Here is a 22,027-nt window from a genome sequence, read left to right as displayed (position 1 = left end):
CACATCCTTGACTGCCATTTAAATCCATAGTTTTGGTGTATGCTTTCCTTTTTATCACAAAATGTCAATGTTTGTCTGTTTGCTCAAGACAGTTTTTCCACTGACTTCATCTGAAGTAACACAGTGAGGACACAGACCCTTGAGCTGGATGCTACTGAAGGCAAAAAATATCTTTGGCCATATTTACAATCCCACTACTTGCTTTTTTTCTCATAAAAAGCAAAACAAAACAAAAGTTTAATACGTAATTTCCTGTATCTCCTTTCCACTCTTCCTTATAATTCTGTCAGTCTTTCAGAAAAAACAGCCAAGAGAAACCCAAATGAAAGAAACCTCTGTGCCTGTCAAAATGCATCCAGTTAGACTTCTATTATTATTAATTTAATATATATGCAAGCATAAAGTGCACATTTGCGGTTGCTTTTAACATTAGTCTCTCTTAATATTTCTACTGAGACACAGCACAGTTCTTGCAATTATCTGGACCTACTTTTGAAGGACTGTTGAGGGAACTGGTGTAGAAAGTGTGCAGAAGAGATTCTGGAAAGTACTGTAAACAGAGCCTTGTACTGAAATAATCATTTGCTCCTTTCTATCAGTTGAATAATTTGGCACTAAGTGCTCCTCTCAGTTCTCTGTGATCTTGATTTCATTCTAAGGTTGCATAAGTTTTAGGTTTGCTGGGGAAATCATAGTTCTTTCATACATTGGTCTCTACTTCCTTTCCAGTAATTTGTTCTAATACAAGAGTTGGGGTTTTGGGATTTTTTTTTAAAGAAAAAACATCCAGCTCTATTTCAAACTTGCCAGTGGGAGAGAAGCCACAATATTCCTGACTGGTTTCTCTCAGAGTTAATTATTTTTCCTGTCTGTTTTGGACTCTGTCATTTATTGAACGGTCAAGGACTATTGCTTTTCTCTCCTTCACCTGCTACCATCCCTTACCACATGCTTGTCCCATCCTCAGAGCTGTGCAGCAGAGAGTGGATTCAAGGCCAGGTTTTATCAGGCTCTGAGACACCTGCAACAGTGCAAGATACCCATCCCCATGGCAGGGGCTTGGAACAAGGGGATCTTTAAGGTCCCTTCCAACCCATACAGTTCTATGATTATATGATCAGCCCCAAACATAGCCAATTTTTTTTCCTTAGATTGTACACTGACATGTATTAAAATACATGTTATCTTTTTTTGTCACACCTGAAGACCATATCAGTGTCCTGGATGCGATCTTACACTTGACTGTAGGGGCAAACCTTTCTATGATGATTGTGTTTTCTTCTAGGTCATTGATAAATTAAGCTTGATGTAGGTCCAAGAACTGAGGTCACTGTGGGACCTCAATAGAAACATTCTGACTCAGTGATGATTCCTCATTTACAGATATATTTTGAGACCTTCTGATTTTGTATCCTGTGGGCTCTAAGACCCTGCTGTCCTTTGGCAAAGGCTTCCTTATTTCTGAACCCTATTCAAAATCTCCTTATTCCTCTCATATCCTTCCTTTTCCACTTTATTTCCAAGAGGTCCAAGAGCCCTGTCTGTGCCCACTGTCTGTGCTCTCCTGCACTGGAGAGTGTCCCTGTCACACAAGGTCCCACAGCTGGTGTCCCTGCCCCCTGTGCTCTCCCATCTGTCGCTGCTCTCCCCCGCTACCCGAGCCTCTGACTCACTGCACTCTTAGATCTGCCCACTAAACCCTGGTTAGCCTCAATGTATGGAAAGCATTTTCTGATACTCTCTGTGAACTGGCTCTCTATAAACTGCCCTGTACTGTGATTTTGGGTGCTTTATATTCTGCAATAACACTGAGTTATTGGAAGAGTTGGCACTTATAACTCTAAATCTCCTTGAATTTGTCAGTTTAAGGCAGATACTTCACATCGTTTCACTGCAGGTTTTAAAAGCAATTTTCTTTTCCCTTTTTAATGGGAACATAACATGGACTAGGACAGCTCTGTTGACATTAAAATTAGAGAATAAGTGCAGAGATAAATATTTAATTAATCTGACTACTACAGATGGGCTAAATGTAATTAAGTTTTCTTCACAATTTCCTATAAGAAAAGAAAATTATATCTACATATTATAACCACTTCTCTTTATACATATATGATGTTTGTAGGACCTTATTTGGCATAAGTATAAATTAGTAAAATTCCCCCTAAAGCCACTGGAGTTATATCAGTGTTAGATGAAATCAGAAGCTGTGTGTTTCAGGGTTTGTGTACCAACACAACAGGGGAATCAGGAATTGGGAAGGAGGTGTGACATTACCTCTTAAGTCCTGTTTGCTGGGAGGTTGAGCCTTTGACTATGAGAATATTATGGTGGCATAGCAAGTTTTCATCCACCAAGCTAAACACCTGGAGTAGGTTCATCAGGATGGAAGTTAATAGTATTTTCCCCTGCAGCTGATGTAAGTTAAACATCAGCTGATGAGGTGAGTTAAACACAGCTGACAGGTAGTAGCTTCCTAAGGCCTTAGGATGTGACATAGTCAGTGACACATAGCCCAAGAGATAATTAGGTGCCCTTTTATAGGCCAAATAATGGAATTCTCACCTAGCAAAGGTCTTAGTCATTCCATTTGTGTTTATATCAAACATTTATATCTCAGTCCTTTTGTGCTTCAAGTTCATGAGGAGGAGGTCACCACCAAAGAACAAAGCTGAAGTAAAGTTCAGCAATTATAATTTCAAACAAACTCTAATTTTAGGACTTAGACAAAGGGATAATTTTGTGTAGTTTTACATTATTTTTTCAGTTGATTTATCACATGGTATTTTTGGGGATGGAAAACCTGAGATTTTTATAATTCAAAACTATATTCAGTGACACAGTAAAAAAAAAAAACAGGTTAGTCCCAACCATAAGGATTCAGTAATATCATTTAATTGGCATGAGGAAGAGTTGGTGTTGTTGTTTACCCTGTATTAAGAGCACAAAGCTTTGGGAGGGGGAAAGTATTAAGTATTAAAAAGTACTAAAAAATAAATTTTTAAGGACTGATATAATCATATAAAGAAAAGCTATAAGCATATTCACAGTCGTCCTGGTCCTGCAGCCACTGAAGCGCCAAGACCCCCTTGGTGCAGTTCCTGGTGGTGGTAAGATAAAACACATGTGGAACGACTCTCGGGGGCAGGGAAAGTGCAATTTCTTTTAGAGCCCCATTAGGATTTGCTGCACTTGTTCCCTGGCTGTACCAGAGCTGCCTTTTCCATTCCAGCTCATAAGTCTCTGTTAGCTTTTTCCTGCTTGCAGGCTTAAGGGCATGTTTACCTGTTCAAATATCACTACAAATATCAGTGGAAAGGTCTTAGCATTATAACAGATGCACGATGGCATGGTTTGCACTTGCTCTCATGGAGTGCTTCTGCAGTCTGTTAGCAGTGTGATGTCCATTAAAAAATGCCAAGGAGTCAAGCAGGTGTCCTTTGCAGTGGGGCCTTTCCCTCACTGTGGCTTCCCTCAGCATAATTCCCCATTCCTTATCCTCCTCCTTTCCTGTCACAACTGACTTGATTTCAGTTTATAAGATGAGCAATTCAGCTCATCTGAGCAGGTCATTTCCTCATGTCCTGCCACTAGTTTAGATTCATTGGAAGTTCCAGTAGCTCCAAAAGATCTCTAGAAAGCTCTGCTGAGTTCTTTGCAGGCAAAGTGCCTGTGTCTTGGGGCAGGAGGCAGAACACACTGCTGAGGTGTGGGGACACACAAGGCACTCATGGGTCACACTCCACTCAGTTGTAGGCAAGCTACAATTTGCCTGGTTTTTGGACATATATTTACCTAGTTGCTGCACAAACAGGTCTTTGTCTCAAGCTGAAAGTTGCAGCCTGTCACTCCCATTAGTTTCTTTGATACAGATCTCCCTTTTAAATTTGCCTGCATCTCCTTTTATCATTTGTCTTTCATGAATCAATCTTGCCAGTTTGTTTTTAAGGAAAATGCTGTTTACTACAAGCTTTGAATTCTTTTCCAAATATGCCTTCAGTCACTTCAGACAGTTATTGTAGCATTCTCCAAGCTTTTCCAAGCACAAGGAGATATATGACTCAGCATAGCCTTGGGTTGATAACCAGTGCTGCTAAAATATTGATGTATTTCTGACCCGTCCATTGGCGTTTTAATAACCCATCCATCACAGAGATATTGAGTCCATATATAAGTAATATGCTATTATTACCCAATATAAATAATACTGATGGGAATGGTTTTCATTGTTGTTGAGCAGCAAGGACTCTCTAGGGATACTTAGAGTTTCTGAAAACCCTGATATATTTGTATTGTCCCCAGTGTGGAAGGCCAAACGCTGCTGGGACTCACTGGGTAAAACAGTCACAGCCTTTCCATAGGCGCACTGATGGGTTTCCTTATATAAACACCAGCATTCCCAGTTAACAGCCTCACTGTCTGCTGCCTGCTATGTATTATGGATAAAATTTGGGCACTTTGAATTAATGCATATGAATAAGCATTAGAGACTCTTGACAGTTGCTGCTGCTGCTGCTTCGTCTCTTCTGAAGTTACTCTTTGATTCCGTTTGCTTGGATTCCTGGCAACACTAATTAGACTGAACTGAGCCTGTGGTGAATAAAGTCAGCACAGGCAATATTTAAGGAGACACTTAAATCCCATTTTTTACTTTCTGTGAAAATGTTCTGAACACAGATCTCATAGCTCCATCTCTGGCTTGCACTCACTGGGATCACTATAGACAGAGCAGGAGTGCACTGCTACACTCACACCCCTCTGGGTAGCTCTGCAGCAGTGAAAATCAAACTCATTGGTACTTACAGAATTGTGGAATTTCCTGAGTTGAACAGGACCCCAAGAATCATCCAAGTGGGGCTCCTGATCCTGCACAGGACAGCCCCAAAAATTACACCATGTTATCTGAGTGTAATCCAAACACTTCTTGAACTCTGTCGGGTTTTGTGCTGTTGCAGCTTTCCGGGAGAGCCTGTTCCAGTGTCCTACCACCCTCTGGGTGAAGAACCTTTTCCTAATATCCAACCTAAACCTCCCCAGCTTCATGGTGTTCCCCCAAGTCCTGTCACTGGTCACCAGAGAGGAGGGATCAGTGCCTGTCCCTCTGCAGGTGTTGACCACAGTGAGGTCTTCCTCAGTCTCCTCCAGAAACAAGCCAGATGACCTCTGATGTTCTTCTTAGGGCTTCCCCTAGAGGGCTTTCACCATCTTCATAGCTCTGCTTTGGACATTTTCTAATGGCTTTGGACATTTTCTAAAGGCTTTATATCCTGGTGACCAAAACTAAGCACAACATATCTAATCTAGAGATTAGATTTTTGTGTCACTGAGCAAGTGCATCATTAGGATGTGTTTGTGAGCATGTCTGCATACATGTTTGTGCACCATATAAGCATCTACACCACTTCTTGTAGTATTCTGGGTTTGATATTACCATAAAACTTCAAATCTGTTTGTTTACATTAACCAGGTAGTTAATTTCAGTACATCTTCTGCATGGTGAAAAAATATTGAAAGGGTGAGAGCTCTGCTCATTTAATGAACTTTTAAGCTGAAGAAGAGCAATTGTAAGTTTTATTGCTAACTAGCTATGTTTTCCTCACCAGAATTTAATGATAGAGGATGGTTTATTAAAACAACTAACATTAGTAACATGGGAGGTAGAGTCTGATTGAATTTTTCATTTTCATAGCCAGTTAATGAAGTGTCCCAGTGGTTTAATAGAAAAGAAGCTGCTGTGCAGGTTGTTGTGTGCTTCACTGGTGAGGTAGGGAAGCCACCACTGTTGGTGTGAACCACTTTGTTCTTTGTCCCCTTACCAGTGTTCCCATGCAGTGCCTCTCTACTGTCCTTGGGTGCTCCTGGAATTGTATCTAGACAATTTGTACCAACTGTGGATACAGATCCTTTTTCAGGGATGTGAGCTATCATGATATTGCCATATTTGTGCTCATGAATTGCAAGTACTACAAGGGTGGTTGAGAAGAATAGAGATGCTGGGATTTGAAAAGTAGGTGACAGGTGTTTGTATCAGGCACAGAATATGACTTGTTCAATGTTCTTGCAATTAACTTAGAGCTGACAAAATGCCTTTTTTGTTTCCAACTGTTATGTTATTTTATTTTAAAGATAACTTAACACAAGTATTCTGCACCACATGGAAAGCTCAAATGCAAAACATATGAAATGCACTTACTGTGCAGCATTTTTCCAGACATAGAAAGTAGAGAGATATATATTGCTGGAAGGTAGACAGTGGAGATGTAGGTCCATAGCCACAGGTCCATTGCCAATTTTTCTGGCTGCTGAAGGTGATCAAGCCTGTAGAAGAGAGATTGCTGCCCAATGTGTACATCAGAAAATGTGCTACATCAGAAAAGCACAACATGAGCCTGCTATGACTGCAGCAGAAGCATGGCTGAGGAAGTAATTTCACAGCACTTGTGACATCCCTTCCATCATATAGAAGAAGGAATATATATATATATAAATGTATAAGCAAGAAAATGTACTTTGTTTGATGGAAAACTTTGTGTGATTCCATTGACACACAGTCCTGACCCAATAAATATTAATATCATTCCTTATAGAAGGCTTCCTGAAAAAAATCTATTCCCCAGCAAAGGAATGGGAAAATCTTGTCCTAGTTCTGTATCTATTGCAATGCAGATAGGAGTACTGTGACTGAAAACAGAGGAACTTGTTTTGGCATGCTCTGCCTTCGCTTTGAGGTTGTTTAAATTATTAAACAGTACTATGAAGTGCTTTCTATCTTGAAGTTGATCTTTGTAAATTCTGTTTTAGCAGTAGCATTAAACATATTTTAATTTTCTAATTCACTTTCAAAACAAAAATCCCAGTTCATCATTATCCTTGCACACAAAAGAAAGTACCTGGAGGATGGGAAGCCATAATTTCAGATTCATCAAAATGTAAATCACTTTATTATAGAAGTCTGTAGTGTACTCTGAATGTGCCTGTCTTTCATATAAAATAAATTTTAAAATGCTAATAACAAACCAAAACCATTTACACATCTGTAATACATTTTAGTCTGCACCTATGCTGTGATGCTCTTTGGGGTATTTGACAGTAGAAACTTGAGTATACAGGGATCTCCTGCTGTATGAATTACAGTGTTTGCTGTTTGTAGTAGTTTGTTCATACTCCTGGCTGTTGTCTCCTGAGATTTAAAAGAAACCCTGCTGATTTGCTAACACAGTGAGCTTTTTAATAGTTGGTTCCTGATATGGAAATTTAACTAAAATTGTGACCACTGGTTGAGAACTGACTAATGTATTTGTAGCATTTTCAAGTGCATGAATTTGACAATATAGTTTATAAACGAGATTTATTTGGGATTGTTTTCCCCTGGGTTATTCTCCTGGATTAAAATTCTAATTTCAAATAGGATTGGCTTGTTGAAAATTTTGTCCTCATGTGCACTTATTAATACAATTTGCATTATCACAACCTCCCTCCATATGTAGCTTGTGATTCTGTACCAGCTTGGTTTGCCTGGCTCATTTTGATGGATATTGTGCTAAATTATAGGAGGTTTTTTTTGAGGTCTTAGATTTGGATTTTTTTACTTTTTTCTTTTAAATCGTTTAATTTAAAACCAATGTCTTGAATGAGCCTAGAGAGGAAAAAAGATTTGTTTTGGCTTAAGAGTTCCCTGTTTGCCCTGAAACAGGTGTTTTATTATTTTACTTCTTCACAAAATGATTAAAATATTTTTAAGTTCTATGCAAGTCAGTTTCTCTTCTAAATTTTGGTTGTTTGGAGAAAAGCTGGAATTTCATTATTCAGATAATTGTAGTTAATTGTCCTAAAATACACACGGCAGTCTGGGCCAAGTACATGATTTTAATGGTGCATAGAGAAGCTGCTGCTTCTGCACTTCTTGCCTTACTGCCCATGAAGCATCTTCTCTGAGCCTAACATGTCTTCTCTTTCATTCTGCATGATTCTGAAAGGAGATTGAAATAAATTGCCATTGATCAATCAAAATATTTAAAAAAAAACACCATGAGAGAGAAAGAGAGCCCATGAATGATGGTGTGTGACCTAGAACCCTGCTCCTTTGCATTTTGGGTAGCAGTTTCTTTCTCTGATGACTTTGTAGCCTTTGTTGCCTGTAAGTTGTTCCTGCTGAATCCAGCACTTCATACATTTGTAGTGCTGTTAGGGCTCACACCAGTCTCAAAATGATTGTTCACATGTGCTTCTGGGACTTCACACCCTCCTAATGGGAAACCTTCCCTATTGTAGCCCTGGGAGGCTGAAGAGGCAAATGAAACCAGGTGCAAGTAATTCAAACCAGAATAACTCCATTAGCACAATCTGGAAGAGTTTATAAGGCAGTCTTGTTGCTGACAAGTAAACTGCAAAGAAAAGAGAAAAATTGAGTCTGACTGGAAGATGGAAAACTGCTTTCCCTTTCCTTGTTTTCTTTTTGTGTCCAGCCTGAATGCACTGTGTTGGTCAGCAGGTATGTAAGCTCTTGACTGAGGCAGAGGAAAATGAGGACTCTAATAGAAAAAGCAAAATAGTTAAGTGTTATTTTTGTAGCTGTTTCTTTCCCAGGCAGACCTTCATATTCTAATATTTCTGTGACCTCTCACTTTTATTTCTTACATATATTAGAGAATCAGGTCAGCTCAGTTCCCACATCTAATAGCTTGTTGACCAGGAAAAAAACTAATCAGAATTGCTAGAGTGGAATAAATGACTCCAAAATAGTTTCCCCATGGATACTGTTATTCTGAAATAAGTGCTCCTTTTTTTTTTTTTTTTGATTAGGCACAAAATCTGCTTGACCAAAGTTTGTCAGGTTTCTTAGGTAGACAGTGGTGAGCTTGTAGAAATTGGCATCTTCCAGAAAATTAGTTGGTTCCTTGAGCAAGACTTGTCACTGCCATAACCCTTCCCCTGGCAGAGCAACTACCAGTACAAACCACAGCAAGAGATTTCAACGTTTTTATGACATTTTCAGAACTAGTAGAATTCTTTAATATTTGTAGATTTGGATGATCTGCTGAAAAGCATCTGTAGCTTGATGCTTTTCAGTTGTTATGAAGAATATAGAGAGCTTCACTCCTTGGACAAAAAATAGATGAAACAATATTTTTTCCTTGCAGTTCCAAGCATGCTCTTCAAGTTTCAACCCAAAACACTTTTTTTCTTATCAGAACACACTGAAAAAGACTGGTTTATGTTATGAACTCCTCCATCCCTTCCCGTGTGCTTTTGTTTAGACTGGAGGCCTCATATTGTTTCAGCTTCCTGACTTCCCAGCAGATTTCAGTTGCTTCCTAGGCTTTCCTGTATATAAAGTGACTTCTACACTCAAAGTCAATAAACTCAACATTGCCTTGTGAAGTTATTCTTCTGCTGCTGGCAAATGCCTGTTGTCTCCAGGATTTGGGGAATGTGGCAAGCACACACTGACCTGTAGCCATGCCAGCTCTGCTGGAGCTGAGGGTCCTACATTATTGTTGCTAGCTATCTACAGTTGCCCTTGGCTCATCTTTACAAAAAATAGCTCTGTCTGATTTCCCAGTTGCAGAGGATAGATTTGTTAATATTTTTTTGCTTAGCCAAGCAATTATCTTGCTCTAGGTCAAGCAAGGATTTTCAGATGCCAGGAAAGCCCATTTCATTATATGTGTGTGTTCTGTAGAAGGGCTTTTGCTTTCTTTTCAAAGTGAATGTTTTATGCTGCCATTTACTGAGCATTCACACAGGGCTCTGTTGAGAAAGCAGTAGGCTTGGTTGGGGATTGGTCTTGCACCCATTAAAGTCAACAACAAAACTCCAGGAGCTCCCCTGCTCCCTCCAAGAGCACCCCTGAGGTGCAGTTTGATAGACTTCAAAGTGTTGGTACAAACACTTGACATGAAGTGAAATATCTGACAGTATCAACAAAATATCTGAAATATCAACAGTATGTTGATCCTATAGCATTCCAATTTCAATACAAGGGAGATCCATACAGTGATTTGATGACTCTGCATTTATTCAGACCAACCTTGTTAGAAATACAAAGTGTCTTTGTTGAAGGATAAAACACCTTTATCTTGCTTTAAATGCAAGCAACACAGCTGCTAAGTCATACAGTGGATGTTGAAGAAGATTGTTGGACATTTTACCATCTCCTATTAAATCTGTTTCTGATTGAGTATGTAATTTAGCCAATTTGGACATCTAAGCTGCTGATAGAAACAATTAAATGTCAATAGCCCAATTTTAAGTTTTATTTAGGTGCTTAATTTAGATGCACTTCAGTGCTTCAATTTTCATCTTAAGCTTTAGATATTTAAGTAACTTAATTTCACCCACAAATGTTGCTGCAAGTTTGTTCATGAAGAATTGTAGATTTCTGAAGAAAATCTATTATTTCTTCTATTTTTCATACTTGAAAATGGACAGAGGAGAAACAGCTTTATTTTCACTTTCCAAATTTTCTTCCATGGTGCAAACATCTATAGAGAGGACTGTAACTGTCTGGTCAATGGGATGGAGCCTGAATCTAGGTGTGTATTCATGTATCAGCTGCAGGAGTGTAGTTACAATTATGCCCTTTCTGGATCATTCTGGTATTGCAACCAATAAATGGAAAGTAAATATCTTAAATCACTTGTAAAACTACTATAGGGCTTAAAGCAGAAGTTAGACAACTATAAGAAATACAGTTTTTTTCTCCAGTGGGGACACTTAGGAGAATTGGGTAAATTTCAGGCCTTGTTACTGAGGGCTGGTTAGTGAGTGGATGTCCCACCTGGGGTGACCAGGCAGGGCTGACAGTGAAGGGCTGTTGGAGGGAGCAGCTGCACAGTGTGGACCACATTGCACTGACAGGTGAAGTGTGGTGACTTTCTTCTGCCTGGTCTGCAGGGAACACTGTCCTGCTCTTCCCTTTTCACTTAGTTATAGGTTCTGTTTTCTCACTGAGTGAGGATTTGGTGAGGTGATACAGTGTTAATGACAGACAAATAACCCTCCTGGACTAAACGTGCTTTATTGAATGTGACTGTGTCATAATCAGCATGCCTTCACATTGATTACATCCCTCCTGTGCTTTCTGATAATAAATGTGCTGCTTTATTCTCAGAACTGCTCAATTTCCTGAAGTTTCCATTCTTTCCATTTTAGATGGCTTGACAGACTGTGTAGACCCTGACTGTTGTCAGCAAAGCAATTGTTACTCAAGCCCTCTCTGCCAGGGTTCACCTGATCCCCTTGACCTTATCCAGCACAGCCAACCACCCTTCTCTCAGCATCCTCCAAGGCTCTTCTATGATCGAATCAGGTTCCTTATTGGGAAGGAAAGCACTCATGTAATCCCAGGAGATGTCTCCTTTGAGAGCAGGTGAGTCTTCTTTTAAATGAAAGACTTTCTGAATATTGAGAATTGCAATTTAATTATTTAACCAGGAAAAAATGGGGATACCTGGGTAGCTGAAAATTTTTCGCCAGTGCTCATAAAATACTTGAGAGGATAGCAAACTTTAAAGTCCCAACAGCTGAGGATCTTGGTTATCAGATTGTTGTTGCTGCCTGTCTGGTTGATGGAAGTGTCCCACCAACACACTCTTCTGCTGTTATTAACAAGAGTGACTGTTGTGAAAGGTAAGTTGTCTCACACTTGTAAAATCAGCAGAGGAAGTTCAGCCCTTCCCACTGTGCATATGTAATGGCAGGATGCAGAAGGACAAATTGGATTCACATCTGCTGTCTTCAGTACAGTACAATTTGATTGGTATTTACAGTGCAATGAATTTAATATGTGTCACTTACATAAGTTTAAAAACTTCCTTGGTTTTGCTATGCCTTGATGTGTGAGTTTACTGGTTTGTGCTGCAGGTTATCATGCAAAGAGTGGAGTGATCCCTGAGTGTTTGTGAGATTGGCTTTGCCCTTTAACAGGAGGGAACTGTGCAGTAGAAAAAGGGCCTTTACTTGCTCAGAAAACCTGGTAACACATATTTTCTTGAACATTTGAAGTAGAGGGGCACATAAGTTTTTATGCTGCAGTTCACTTGGGAAGCTATAACTTACATGCTGACAAAGAGATCCACAAATCATCTACATCACCTGACTGTTACCCTGTCAACTAGGCCCCTGCATTAGATAAACCATGTTCCAGTAATAAGCACATAAGAATTTTTTATTTTCACCCTACACAGCACTTAGTTTACAACCTCAACACAATCCTGCACACAAATTCAGTTCACTTTTTTCTTCAGCATTAATTTTTAATAAAGTAAATTTGTAAACAGTCATTATTGATCTGAAATACCTAAACATTTAATCACTATCAATAATGTAACAGGATGTTATAAATATGTAGAGCAATAGGCCATGAAGATGAACTCCATGAGATGCACCCACCTGCCACTGGTGGGTCTCTTGGGGTGTTGCACTTATGAATCAGGCTTCTGTACTTGGGGCAGGGTCTTTGACTGGCTTTTTATGCTGTTTAAACCAAAAGTCACCACTGAAAAAATTTCCTCATCAAAATGCCTGACAGTGGGGAGTTTCCAGAGAGGAGGTGAGTGCTCAAGTTGCCTGTACAGTGTTCTGTGACACTGCAAATGTTAGCAGCCAGATTGTACATAATCCCATCAACGTGCTTTTATAGATATAAGGAATTGATCTTTTAAAGCTATCATTGATGGGATTTAACTTGGATTTAAAAGCTGTTTCTGAGTATTTCATTTCTTTACTCTGTTACCTGCCATGCCTTTGAAGACTGAAGAGCAGTGAAGTCCCATGTGCAAGCAGCAGCACACTCTCACCATGGCTTCTGACTTCCTGCCACTGAGGAGCAGGACTCTGCTGGCATTTGTGTATCTCTGACACCCCAGATACCATTTCCTCCCACTGCAGACAAATTCATAGTTATTTTGAGAAGATCATTGGGATTCAGATGGGGGTGGCTGCATCTCAGGAGTCAGGGCAGTGCCTGGAGATTTGTGCTGTGCTGTGTCTCCTGAGGTTTGTCAACATCAATCTGCAATGTACTGGGCACCCCAAAGGGTTCCTCAGTCCACACTTTGCTGGATCCTTGAGTCTTCCAGGCTGTTGAAATATTGTTCATCCAGAAGTCAAATGTTATTAAAAACTGTCAGAATTTTACTCAAGGATAAGAGATAAGCAGGGTTTTGGAAAGAGGCAATAGCTAAACTGTGGTACTTCTGTTCAAAAATCTTCCTCTGACATTGCCAATCTGACTGTCATCTTGTGTTGGTTCTTCTCCTGGGAATTAAGATTACTGAAAAAAATACAGAAAGACAACTGCTGCTACAGTAAAAAACATCAGAAATCTGTGATCCAGCCTATCTGGAAAGAATGCTTGAGGGGTTTTAATCTCCTTTGGGCTGTTGCTGAAAAGGTTGTGTCCAGGCAGATGATATTAACTCGTGGCTGCCTGCAATGGCACTGATTTTATAGCATTGGTGGTACAGCATGAAATGTTGGAAGGATTGGATGGAATAATGGCATGTATTTATTTCAGAGTACTGCCATCCATTCCCACTTTTGCTCCAATTTTGCAAAGCCCTATCTCTGCCTTTTTTTTTTTTTTTTCCATTTCCCTTTACAAGAAATCTCTGAGGCCATTAGGAGCATTAAGGAAGAGACATCTACCCAGTGTTTTCAGTCTTCAAATGACATTGTGCAGTGTTTTACTGTACCACAGGTCAGTGGACCTCTAGTATGGGTGATGTTTGCATGAATCTGGCTGCAGACAAAATGATGTTGATTAGATCTTGGAAAGCTATCAAAAATGGTGAAGATTATCTCTGTCCTTCATACTTGGATATGTTTGGTCTCTGCCATATCCTGGAATTTTCCAAATAATCTGAAATAGTAAAGCTAGCTGTTCTGACAGCTGCTGAGACATCTATCCCTCTGCATTTGCATCTTGGACTTTAGCTTAGGTCTAATATTTAATCATTTGGCTTATACAGTACAGTCAGGATGTTGCTTGAGCCATAGCTAAATACTACATCAAAAATAATGTTAAGGGGCAACATGTCTGCAAAACATTTGACTTTTTGTTATGTCAAATCTGTGTCATATGCATTGGGTTTTTACAAACTCCCACTTAAACTGTGGCATGCTGAAAGGCAGATTAGAGGCATTCTGGGTAAATGGAAATGTACTTGCTTACATCAGGCATGGTTTTAACCTACTGCATCTAGCAGGGTGTAGCAGATTATAATGTTTTTGTCAACTTCTGTTCTCAGGAAGGTTTTTAGCTTGTTTCTTTGCTGAGGTTTTTTTTGTTTTAATGCATGCTGCTGGCAAGCTATTTGACTCACTGTAAATTGCCCACGAAAAGGGTCCAGTGTATGGTACTGAATTAATTACCCTTCAAATGCTGCTTACAGCAACATTGTCAGCAGGAAGAAACGAATGTACCTCACTAGCCTTCATCTTCATTTCTCTCATTGAAGATTTTAATCAGAAATGCAATACAGTAAATGACATCTTCTGGTAATGTGACACTTGCAATTTCACAAGCTGCTTGATAGAGTTCCATATCTGAGCCTAATGTCTCAGCCTGAGGTGATTATTGGAAACTTAACATGCAAAAAAATAGCAGGTAAGTAGCAGCAGAGCAAGGCAGAATGATGGTAAAATAATAAAATACTTCACAAGTACTGAAATAATACATCTAACATTTAAACTTCTGTTCATATTTTGAATTAGAGATGTCAAACAAACTGCCTCACAGCAGAGACCTGAGATCCACAGAGTAGTGAGTTCCTCAGTTGCTCGTGGAATGCCCCATGAAGCATTGACAGAGGAATTCTACTTTTAGGCCACCTGCAACCCGTGGAAATCTCAGCTTTCTCTCAAAAAGCCAACTGCTCCCTCTGGAGTTGCAGATTTAGTACAGCTTGCCAGGGGACTGGGAACATTTTTAATGCATTTGAAAACACTAAGGCAGCTTATCAGGGGCATGTTCTTGCCCAGCTTCACCAAATTAGAAAAGACATTTTTGCACTGACTTTCAAGTTAAAACAACTTGGAAAGCCTTAGGTCTGAGCTTATGCAATCATCACAAATAGGTGGCTGTTGGACACATAGTACAAGTTGTCCCCCGTGAGAAAGCAAAGCAGGGCAGTCACAAGAGTGTGGAATAAGTCTTAGAGGCAGAAAGTACAGTGCATTGAGGAGACATCATGATCTTTAGAGGTTTCTCTGCTCAAATGAAGAGAAGCAGGGAGTGGTAGCAAGGCCTCCAGCTCATCTGGGAAGAGGATGGATGTTGAGGCAAGGAAGCGTGAAGTGGCAGCTGACTATGAAGGGACATCACTGCAGGGAACATGCTCTAAAAGCTCTGTGAGGGAAGGAACTGAGGTGTGCTCTGAGCAGCAGAGCTGCAGGGAACATGCTCTAAAAGCTCTGTAAGGGAAGGAACTAAGTGAGGTGTTCTCTGAGCAGCAGAGCTGCAGGGAACCTGCCTGGGGACGTGGGGTGTGCTCTGTCAGCTGCCAGGGCGCTGGGAAACAAGGGGAAACCAGCTGGGGGGCTCCTGGTTACCTCCTGAGCCTTGGAGACTCGTGCTGGTCATGAAGGAACTGAAAAATGTTTTCATAGCTGCAGTAAATGCCAGAATTAAAGCTAATTCTGATCAAATGCTTTGTCAAAGATTTAGTAGGTTCTGGTAATTCAAAAAGAGGCCAGAGAAGACTCTTCAACTCAGAATAGGTCATAAAGAGACATTAAATAACGAGGACAAATGTAGGAGCACAGAGGCAGGCTTAGGACATTTCAAATCTAAAAGATTAGAAAGACAATTCAGTACAGACAAATGGAGAATAATGAGGTTTATATGCCTTTATCACATACCGTAAATATGTGTGGCTTGTAAAATATGATGAATAAAATGGAGAATGTTGAAAGATAAGTCTCTTAATATTATTTATGAATTATGGGAAGTAAAGTGAATGAGTAAAGGAAAGAAAGACCATGGATGGAGATTTTGATGAGCTTTTATCATACAAATCTGTATGCTTGATAAAATACGAGGACAGAGTAGCGTCCGAAGACAGGTCTGTGTGGAATGAACAAACAGGAGTGCAAGAATAATGCACTGAATAATGATTACTCCAAGGGGTCTCACTCTCACACCTAAGTGTGTTGTAAATATATGGAGTGCATTAATAAAGGTATTAGAAAAGAAAATGCACATCTGTTGATGTTGGAAATACAGGAAAATAATATAAACAAGTATTATCTGCTCTAAGAAATCTGGCTGTTCTTTTGAGTGAGTCTTGTGAGTCTGTTGAGACAAACAGGAGCTCAGTTGCCTTCAGTGGAGCAGCAGATTTTGGGCCACAAATAGGGCCACAACCCATTTACTTTATGTAGGAAACAAAGCAGGTGATAAATCAGAACTCTTGTTTTGCATATTAGCAGTAATGCAGCATCTCCCATTCCTCTAGGATTTATCAGCATCTTTTCATGGCCTGGGAGCATGGAATTCCTATTAGCAACTGTGGTGAATGCTGTAGTGGCAAAGAGGTTAATTTTTACCAGTTGTGTTTTCTCAAGTCATAGTCATATGGGTTTGATGATATCATGGTGATAAATCAGTGTCCTGTTAGTGGCTTGGGAGAATGGGATATTAAAAAGCATGTCAAAATTTTCAGAAATTTATGTTCTCCGGTTTCTGCATATGATTTCATTGGACCATGGTCAATTAATCTCTCTAGGTATATTTTTAAAATTCACATGTAGACTCCTAAATAATTTTTGTCTAAGGAGCTATTAAGTTTTTTCCTTTAGATCACACATTCACTGTGCAGTGGATGTGTCTTTTGAGGTTTGCCACAAATTTTCAAGTTGAGAAAGAAACATAACAATGCCTAAATGTATGCTTGTCATTTATATTGAGTAATTAATGCCAGTTTACTTCATAAGTATTGCATTGGTTTTGACCCTAAATGTCTTAATGTTAGCAAAAGACTTGCATACACTGTTCACTTAATTATCTCAAACTGCAGTTCCAGGAAATAGCTGCAGTAGTTTCATGAGTTTACAGGATCTGGGTTGGTTCAGCCAGTGGAGGTGTGGTGTAGCTGACAGCCCAGGGCAAAATTACTGGGAGGAATTTCAGTGGAATGTAGCTATGTAAACCCTTAGAAAATGCCACTGGGTCCTAATCTACATCATAAGGATTTTTTATGTCTGTCTTCTCATCCTTAGGGGACCTGATTCTTATATGTTTCTTTATTCAGATAGGTAAAAAACCAAGGCTAAGAAAAAGAGTAATTTCTTCACCATTTCTGTGACTTAGGTGAAAGCAATGGTCTGAAAGGACAACAGTGAAAGTTCAAATTGGACAGTAGGAAGAACTTACCATGAGTAGAGCACTCATGCAGAGGCATTGGAATGGGTAACTTGGTGAGCTTATAGAGTCAGACAAGCATCTGTCTGGACTGATGTAGGCATAGTTGATCTAACCCGAGGCAAAGGAATGGACAAGATAAAGTCTTGTATTTCCTTTCAGCTCTCATTTTCTATGACTCTGTGATCCTGTTAGCCTCTGATTAGACACACTTAGTAATGAGTTCACTTACCTGTCCATTGACTTTGATGTTTTCTGCTGTGCTGCCATGTTCCACCCTCTTCACTGGAATGTGAGGATAAAGTAGAAAGTGGGTGCAAGTCCAATGCATCCCAGAGGGAATTCAGAATAGCATCACATGTGATGGGGGATGGAGAAAAATGTATGTTACACTTGATTAGGCACCCTGTGAATTTACCTGTATAAGTTTCTGAAGTTCAGTGAAGCCCGTGTGTCTCACTGCTGCCTTATCACATTAGTTCAGCTTTTCTCTAACAGACAGCAGTGCCCTATACCTAGCAGCAGAGAATGAGGTTTCATTCTCTCCTTTCACAAACCATCACTCCCTAGAGCTGCAGCCAGCTAAATCACACTATCAGTGAAACCTTTGCAGTGCCATTCAGTGGCAGAGCAAATAGTACCCTAAAATATGTGAGGAAACAGGAACATATTCTCCCTATACCAACAGTTCATGAGAGTCTGTGTGTCATCCTTATGACAGAATGCTTTTTAAAATCAATCTTTTGGGCTTGTATGACTTCCCTTCCAAAGATCAGCAGTCATTCTGAAATCAGAGTGGTTTTGTCTGTTTGGGACCAAAGCACAGCCCAGTTTCTGTGATCAATGTCTTTCTCACCCTCCTCATGTTTGTAACTTGTTGCCTTCTACTCTTGTTGCAGACGGGCGTGTGTCATCCGAGGCCAGGTTGTAGCAATTGATGGAACACCTTTGGTTGGAGTGAACGTCAGTTTCCTGCACCACAATGAGTATGGATACACCATCAGTCGACAGGATGGCAGGTCAGGCTTTCATGTATTATCCTCCACTGGTTTAGGTTTGTGTGGTTAAGGCCATCTGCCAACTTCTATTCATGTACAGAATTTTCATAGACATCACAGTTCACAGTGTGGCTTGGGGATGACATCTGGCCGCCTGCTCTGGGAGCACAGTTGATTAGAGCTCTCTAGTGAAGGGACCAAAGAAAGAAGGAAAAAACCTAAACTGCAACAGAACTACAGTGATATTCAAACTCCTGGAGTCAAGATGTGCCAGGTCTGCTGTAACAGTACCCTCTTGACATTGGAATATTTTCACAAGTCAGGTTTTCCAGGAAATATCCTGTCTTCTGCAATTTTTGTTGTTGTTAAGTGTGAATCATCCAAGTAGTTTATTGAGGTGTCAGTGAAGTCAAATTCTTTAGCTGATCACCTGAGGCATACAAGGAAAAGTGGGAGCAGACTTTTTCCAAAGGCAGATGGTTAAATTGCTGTTCCATAACCAGCCCTGGCTTCCCCTTCTTCCCCACCCTCACAGGTCTGAGTTCAGTTCTCAAAGCAGGTGAGGTTTCAATATATTCTATATTGCCCTCGAGGGCTGGCCATCCATTTGCAATAGGGTCATGACTTGCTCCTGAACTTCAATTAAGCTCTTAAGGGTAGTTTAAGACTTCATCTTCCTGGGCTGAATTGTGAATTACAGGAAATCTGAAGCTGTCTTCCAGCAGGGAAAAAGTGCTGCAATTTGTCACTGTTTCCACAATTATTTTTTTTGTTTGGCTTTGCCAATTTATAGAAGTAAGGAGTGTGCATATTTATTTCACCTGGGTTTATTGACTTTCAAATCACACTACTGAAAGTTAGTAATTATCATTTCCTCCTTACACTAGCCTGGATAAAGTTGTTGCATTAAAATATGCTACCTGTATTTTGCTGTGAATGTAATCGGTGTCATTTGGGAAATGTGATGAGATATGCATAATTAAGTCTGACTTCTTATCACAGTTTGTTACCATCAAAAACCTCCATAATAGATGCATTCAGTAATACAGAGAGTGAAGTAGCTATTTACATATTACCTTGTGTTGCCTGACTGTGGATGTCAGAAACTCTGGAAATTGAGACTGTACATCATACCTTCTATATCCCACTGTTTTGCAGCCCAGATGTGCCAAGGTTCTTCACAGTTACCTCCCAGAGGATCACCCTCCTTGTGTTCAAGAGCTGACTCAGTTCTCAGTGCAATTAATCACCATCCTTCCCAAAAATTTCATACTCTGTACAGGGAGGTTATATGCACAGTGTACTCAACCTTTTCCTCATGCTGCTTTTCGAAGAAGGGAAAGGGTTATGTTCATAGAGCTATGGCCTAACAGGCTTTAAGCCTTCTTATTCTGCATGCTCTTCCTGCATACATGATGAGTGGCATCCTTTTTCCGAGATTGGAATGTCTTTTCATATAAACCAAAGCAACTGGGTTGACAGTTTTGTTACAGATGGCTCGCTGGTATTGATGCTAGTAGATAAATAGAGGGGAGAGAGGCCAAGTAACAGTGAAATTCTGTGTCTTGGTGTTGTTGCATACAGGGAGAAAGCACACAGAGGTAAAGCTTCTTTGTGGATACAAGGAATGTACACTTGAATGATTTCACATACTAAATTAAGAGCTGTAATAATGAATATAATGTTTTTGTGATGCATTGAAAGGTGTGGTAATGTGATTTTTAAAAAAACCAAAAAGAAACAAAACTATTTGTTTTTTCTTTTCCAGTTTTGACCTTGTGGCTGTTGGAGGAATCTCTGTCACTCTAGTTTTTGACAGATCTCCTTTCATATCTGAAAAAAGAACACTTTGGTTGCCTTGGAATAGATTTATCATTGTAGACAAAGTTGTAATGCAAAGAACAGAGTCGGACACACCATCCTGTGACATCAGTAGCTTTATCAGTCCAAATCCAATTGTACTCCCTTCCCCCTTGACAGCATTTGGAGGGTCTTGTCCTGAAAGAGGAACTGTTATTCCAGAACTACAGGTAATGAAAAGAATTCTAAATTAACAGTTTGTTCTTTCTTCAAAGAGAGTGAGCCAGTAACTGCTGTAATGCCACTCACTTGGTAGAATAGCACCAATGCACATCTATTTGGCACTGTTTAACAAGATTCTGTTGTCTTTATTCTTTCTTTACTTTTAATATTTAAAAGTGTTTTATTTCTTCTCTTCAAGAAGAAAGTGGGAAATGCTAACATGAATTATTATTGAAATCCTGATTTGTTGGTAGTGAAGCACAAAACCATCCCTAGTTACAGATGAACTGTACAATTTCCCAAACATCAACGTAGAGACATGATGCTTTGAACATTCCTAGAGGTGTTTCATTCTTTCACAGCTGTATGTCAGATTCTTGGGGTTTATTACTTTAATTACTTATTACCAAGGTAGAGAGCAATTTTAACATGATCTTTAGGACTTCTTTTTTAATTTCAATATATTTTTTTCTTGACTCTCTCTTAAGTGTTTAAAGTAATTTCTAATTAATGTTGTAATTAACTGTTGTTTTACTTGGGACTTAAAAGACATTGTGAGAGTCAAGCACACAACAAAACACAGCTCAGGTCATATTAATGCCCTTAATTTTTTGTATGTTATTTGAGCAGTTAGATTTTAAAGAATATGACCTCTTCTGGGTTTTCTTTTAATTTAATCAAGCAAGCCTGGAAGATACTTTGGGGTGTACCTGTAGCTTCATAAAAGTGTTGCAACTTTATTCTACATGTGACACACCTCTGCTTGAATTGAGTTATGTCTAAACACCTCCATAACTGTTATCATGCTTCATCCAGTTGATGGTCATAGCATTGCTTCACAGAATGTACTAAGTGAAACTAATGAACATAAATTAAGAATATCTGCTGCACACTAGTAAGAAAAAACTGGGTCACAGTGCTCCACATGAGGTATGCCATGGTCTTCTTTGAACAGTGGGATACTCAAAGATGCAATCTACTGAGAAACCACTCCCCAGTTCTTTCCTTTTTTCTTTTTTTTTTTTTTTTGTCATTGGAGGTTTCATAGTGTTGAGTTTCATTGTGGGGTTCTGGGAATTGAGCAAAAATTAACTGAGAATAATAGGAGACAGAGATACATTAGCATGTATTAATGTGTGAATATTTCTTCCTACTTTTTTATTAAAAAATGAAAAGGAATGTCAGATGCATGACAGAGAGGGCAGCTGGGATGTCAGCAGGAAGGAAGGGGAACTCTGCAAATCAGGAACAATAAAGAGAGCAGGATTTCCCTGGCAACACTACATTTCATATGTTGAAACGACAAGTGCTGGCAGGCCTCCAGCTGTACTGCAGCAATGCTGTGACAGAGATACTGTTGCAGTGTGTAAATAAAACTAGTTGAAAGTGAAGTAAATCTATTGTTAAATAAAGAAAATTTAAAAACTGGAAAATATAAACAAAACAATTTATCTTTTTCCAAGCATGATGAATTAAACATTGTGACAGGTTAATTCATTAGTACAGAAATGCACCAACATCATTAACCTTGTTAAGCACAGTCTAGTTTTCAGGTGGCTTTTGAGTGACTGTGGTAGCACCCTCCAAGAAGCTGTTCTTGTCTCTTGCCTGTTCTTCTCACAGTCTGTCCCAGAAAAAGCTC

The 22,027-nt window shown here is 39.5% G+C and overlaps 1 protein-coding gene across 7 annotated transcripts in view; it reads left to right on the top strand.

The window, feature by feature from the left end:
• Nucleotides 1–22,027, top strand: part of TENM1 (teneurin transmembrane protein 1) — a 769,900-nt gene that overhangs the window by 674,927 nt on the left and 72,946 nt on the right. For all 7 annotated transcript variants that reach the window (XM_058032978.1, XM_058032976.1, XM_058032977.1 and 4 more), the window contains 3 exons: nt 11,155–11,371; nt 18,265–18,384; nt 20,132–20,393. In XM_058032978.1, the coding sequence (XP_057888961.1) occupies nt 11,155–11,371; nt 18,265–18,384; nt 20,132–20,393 (599 nt within the window). The remainder of the gene's footprint in view (nt 1–11,154; nt 11,372–18,264; nt 18,385–20,131; nt 20,394–22,027) is intronic.

This window comes from Melospiza georgiana, chromosome 12 (genome assembly GCF_028018845.1).
Source record: "Melospiza georgiana isolate bMelGeo1 chromosome 12, bMelGeo1.pri, whole genome shotgun sequence".
Classification (NCBI taxonomy): domain Eukaryota; kingdom Metazoa; phylum Chordata; class Aves; order Passeriformes; family Passerellidae; genus Melospiza; species Melospiza georgiana.
This window is presented reverse-complemented; position numbering and strand designations above follow the sequence as displayed.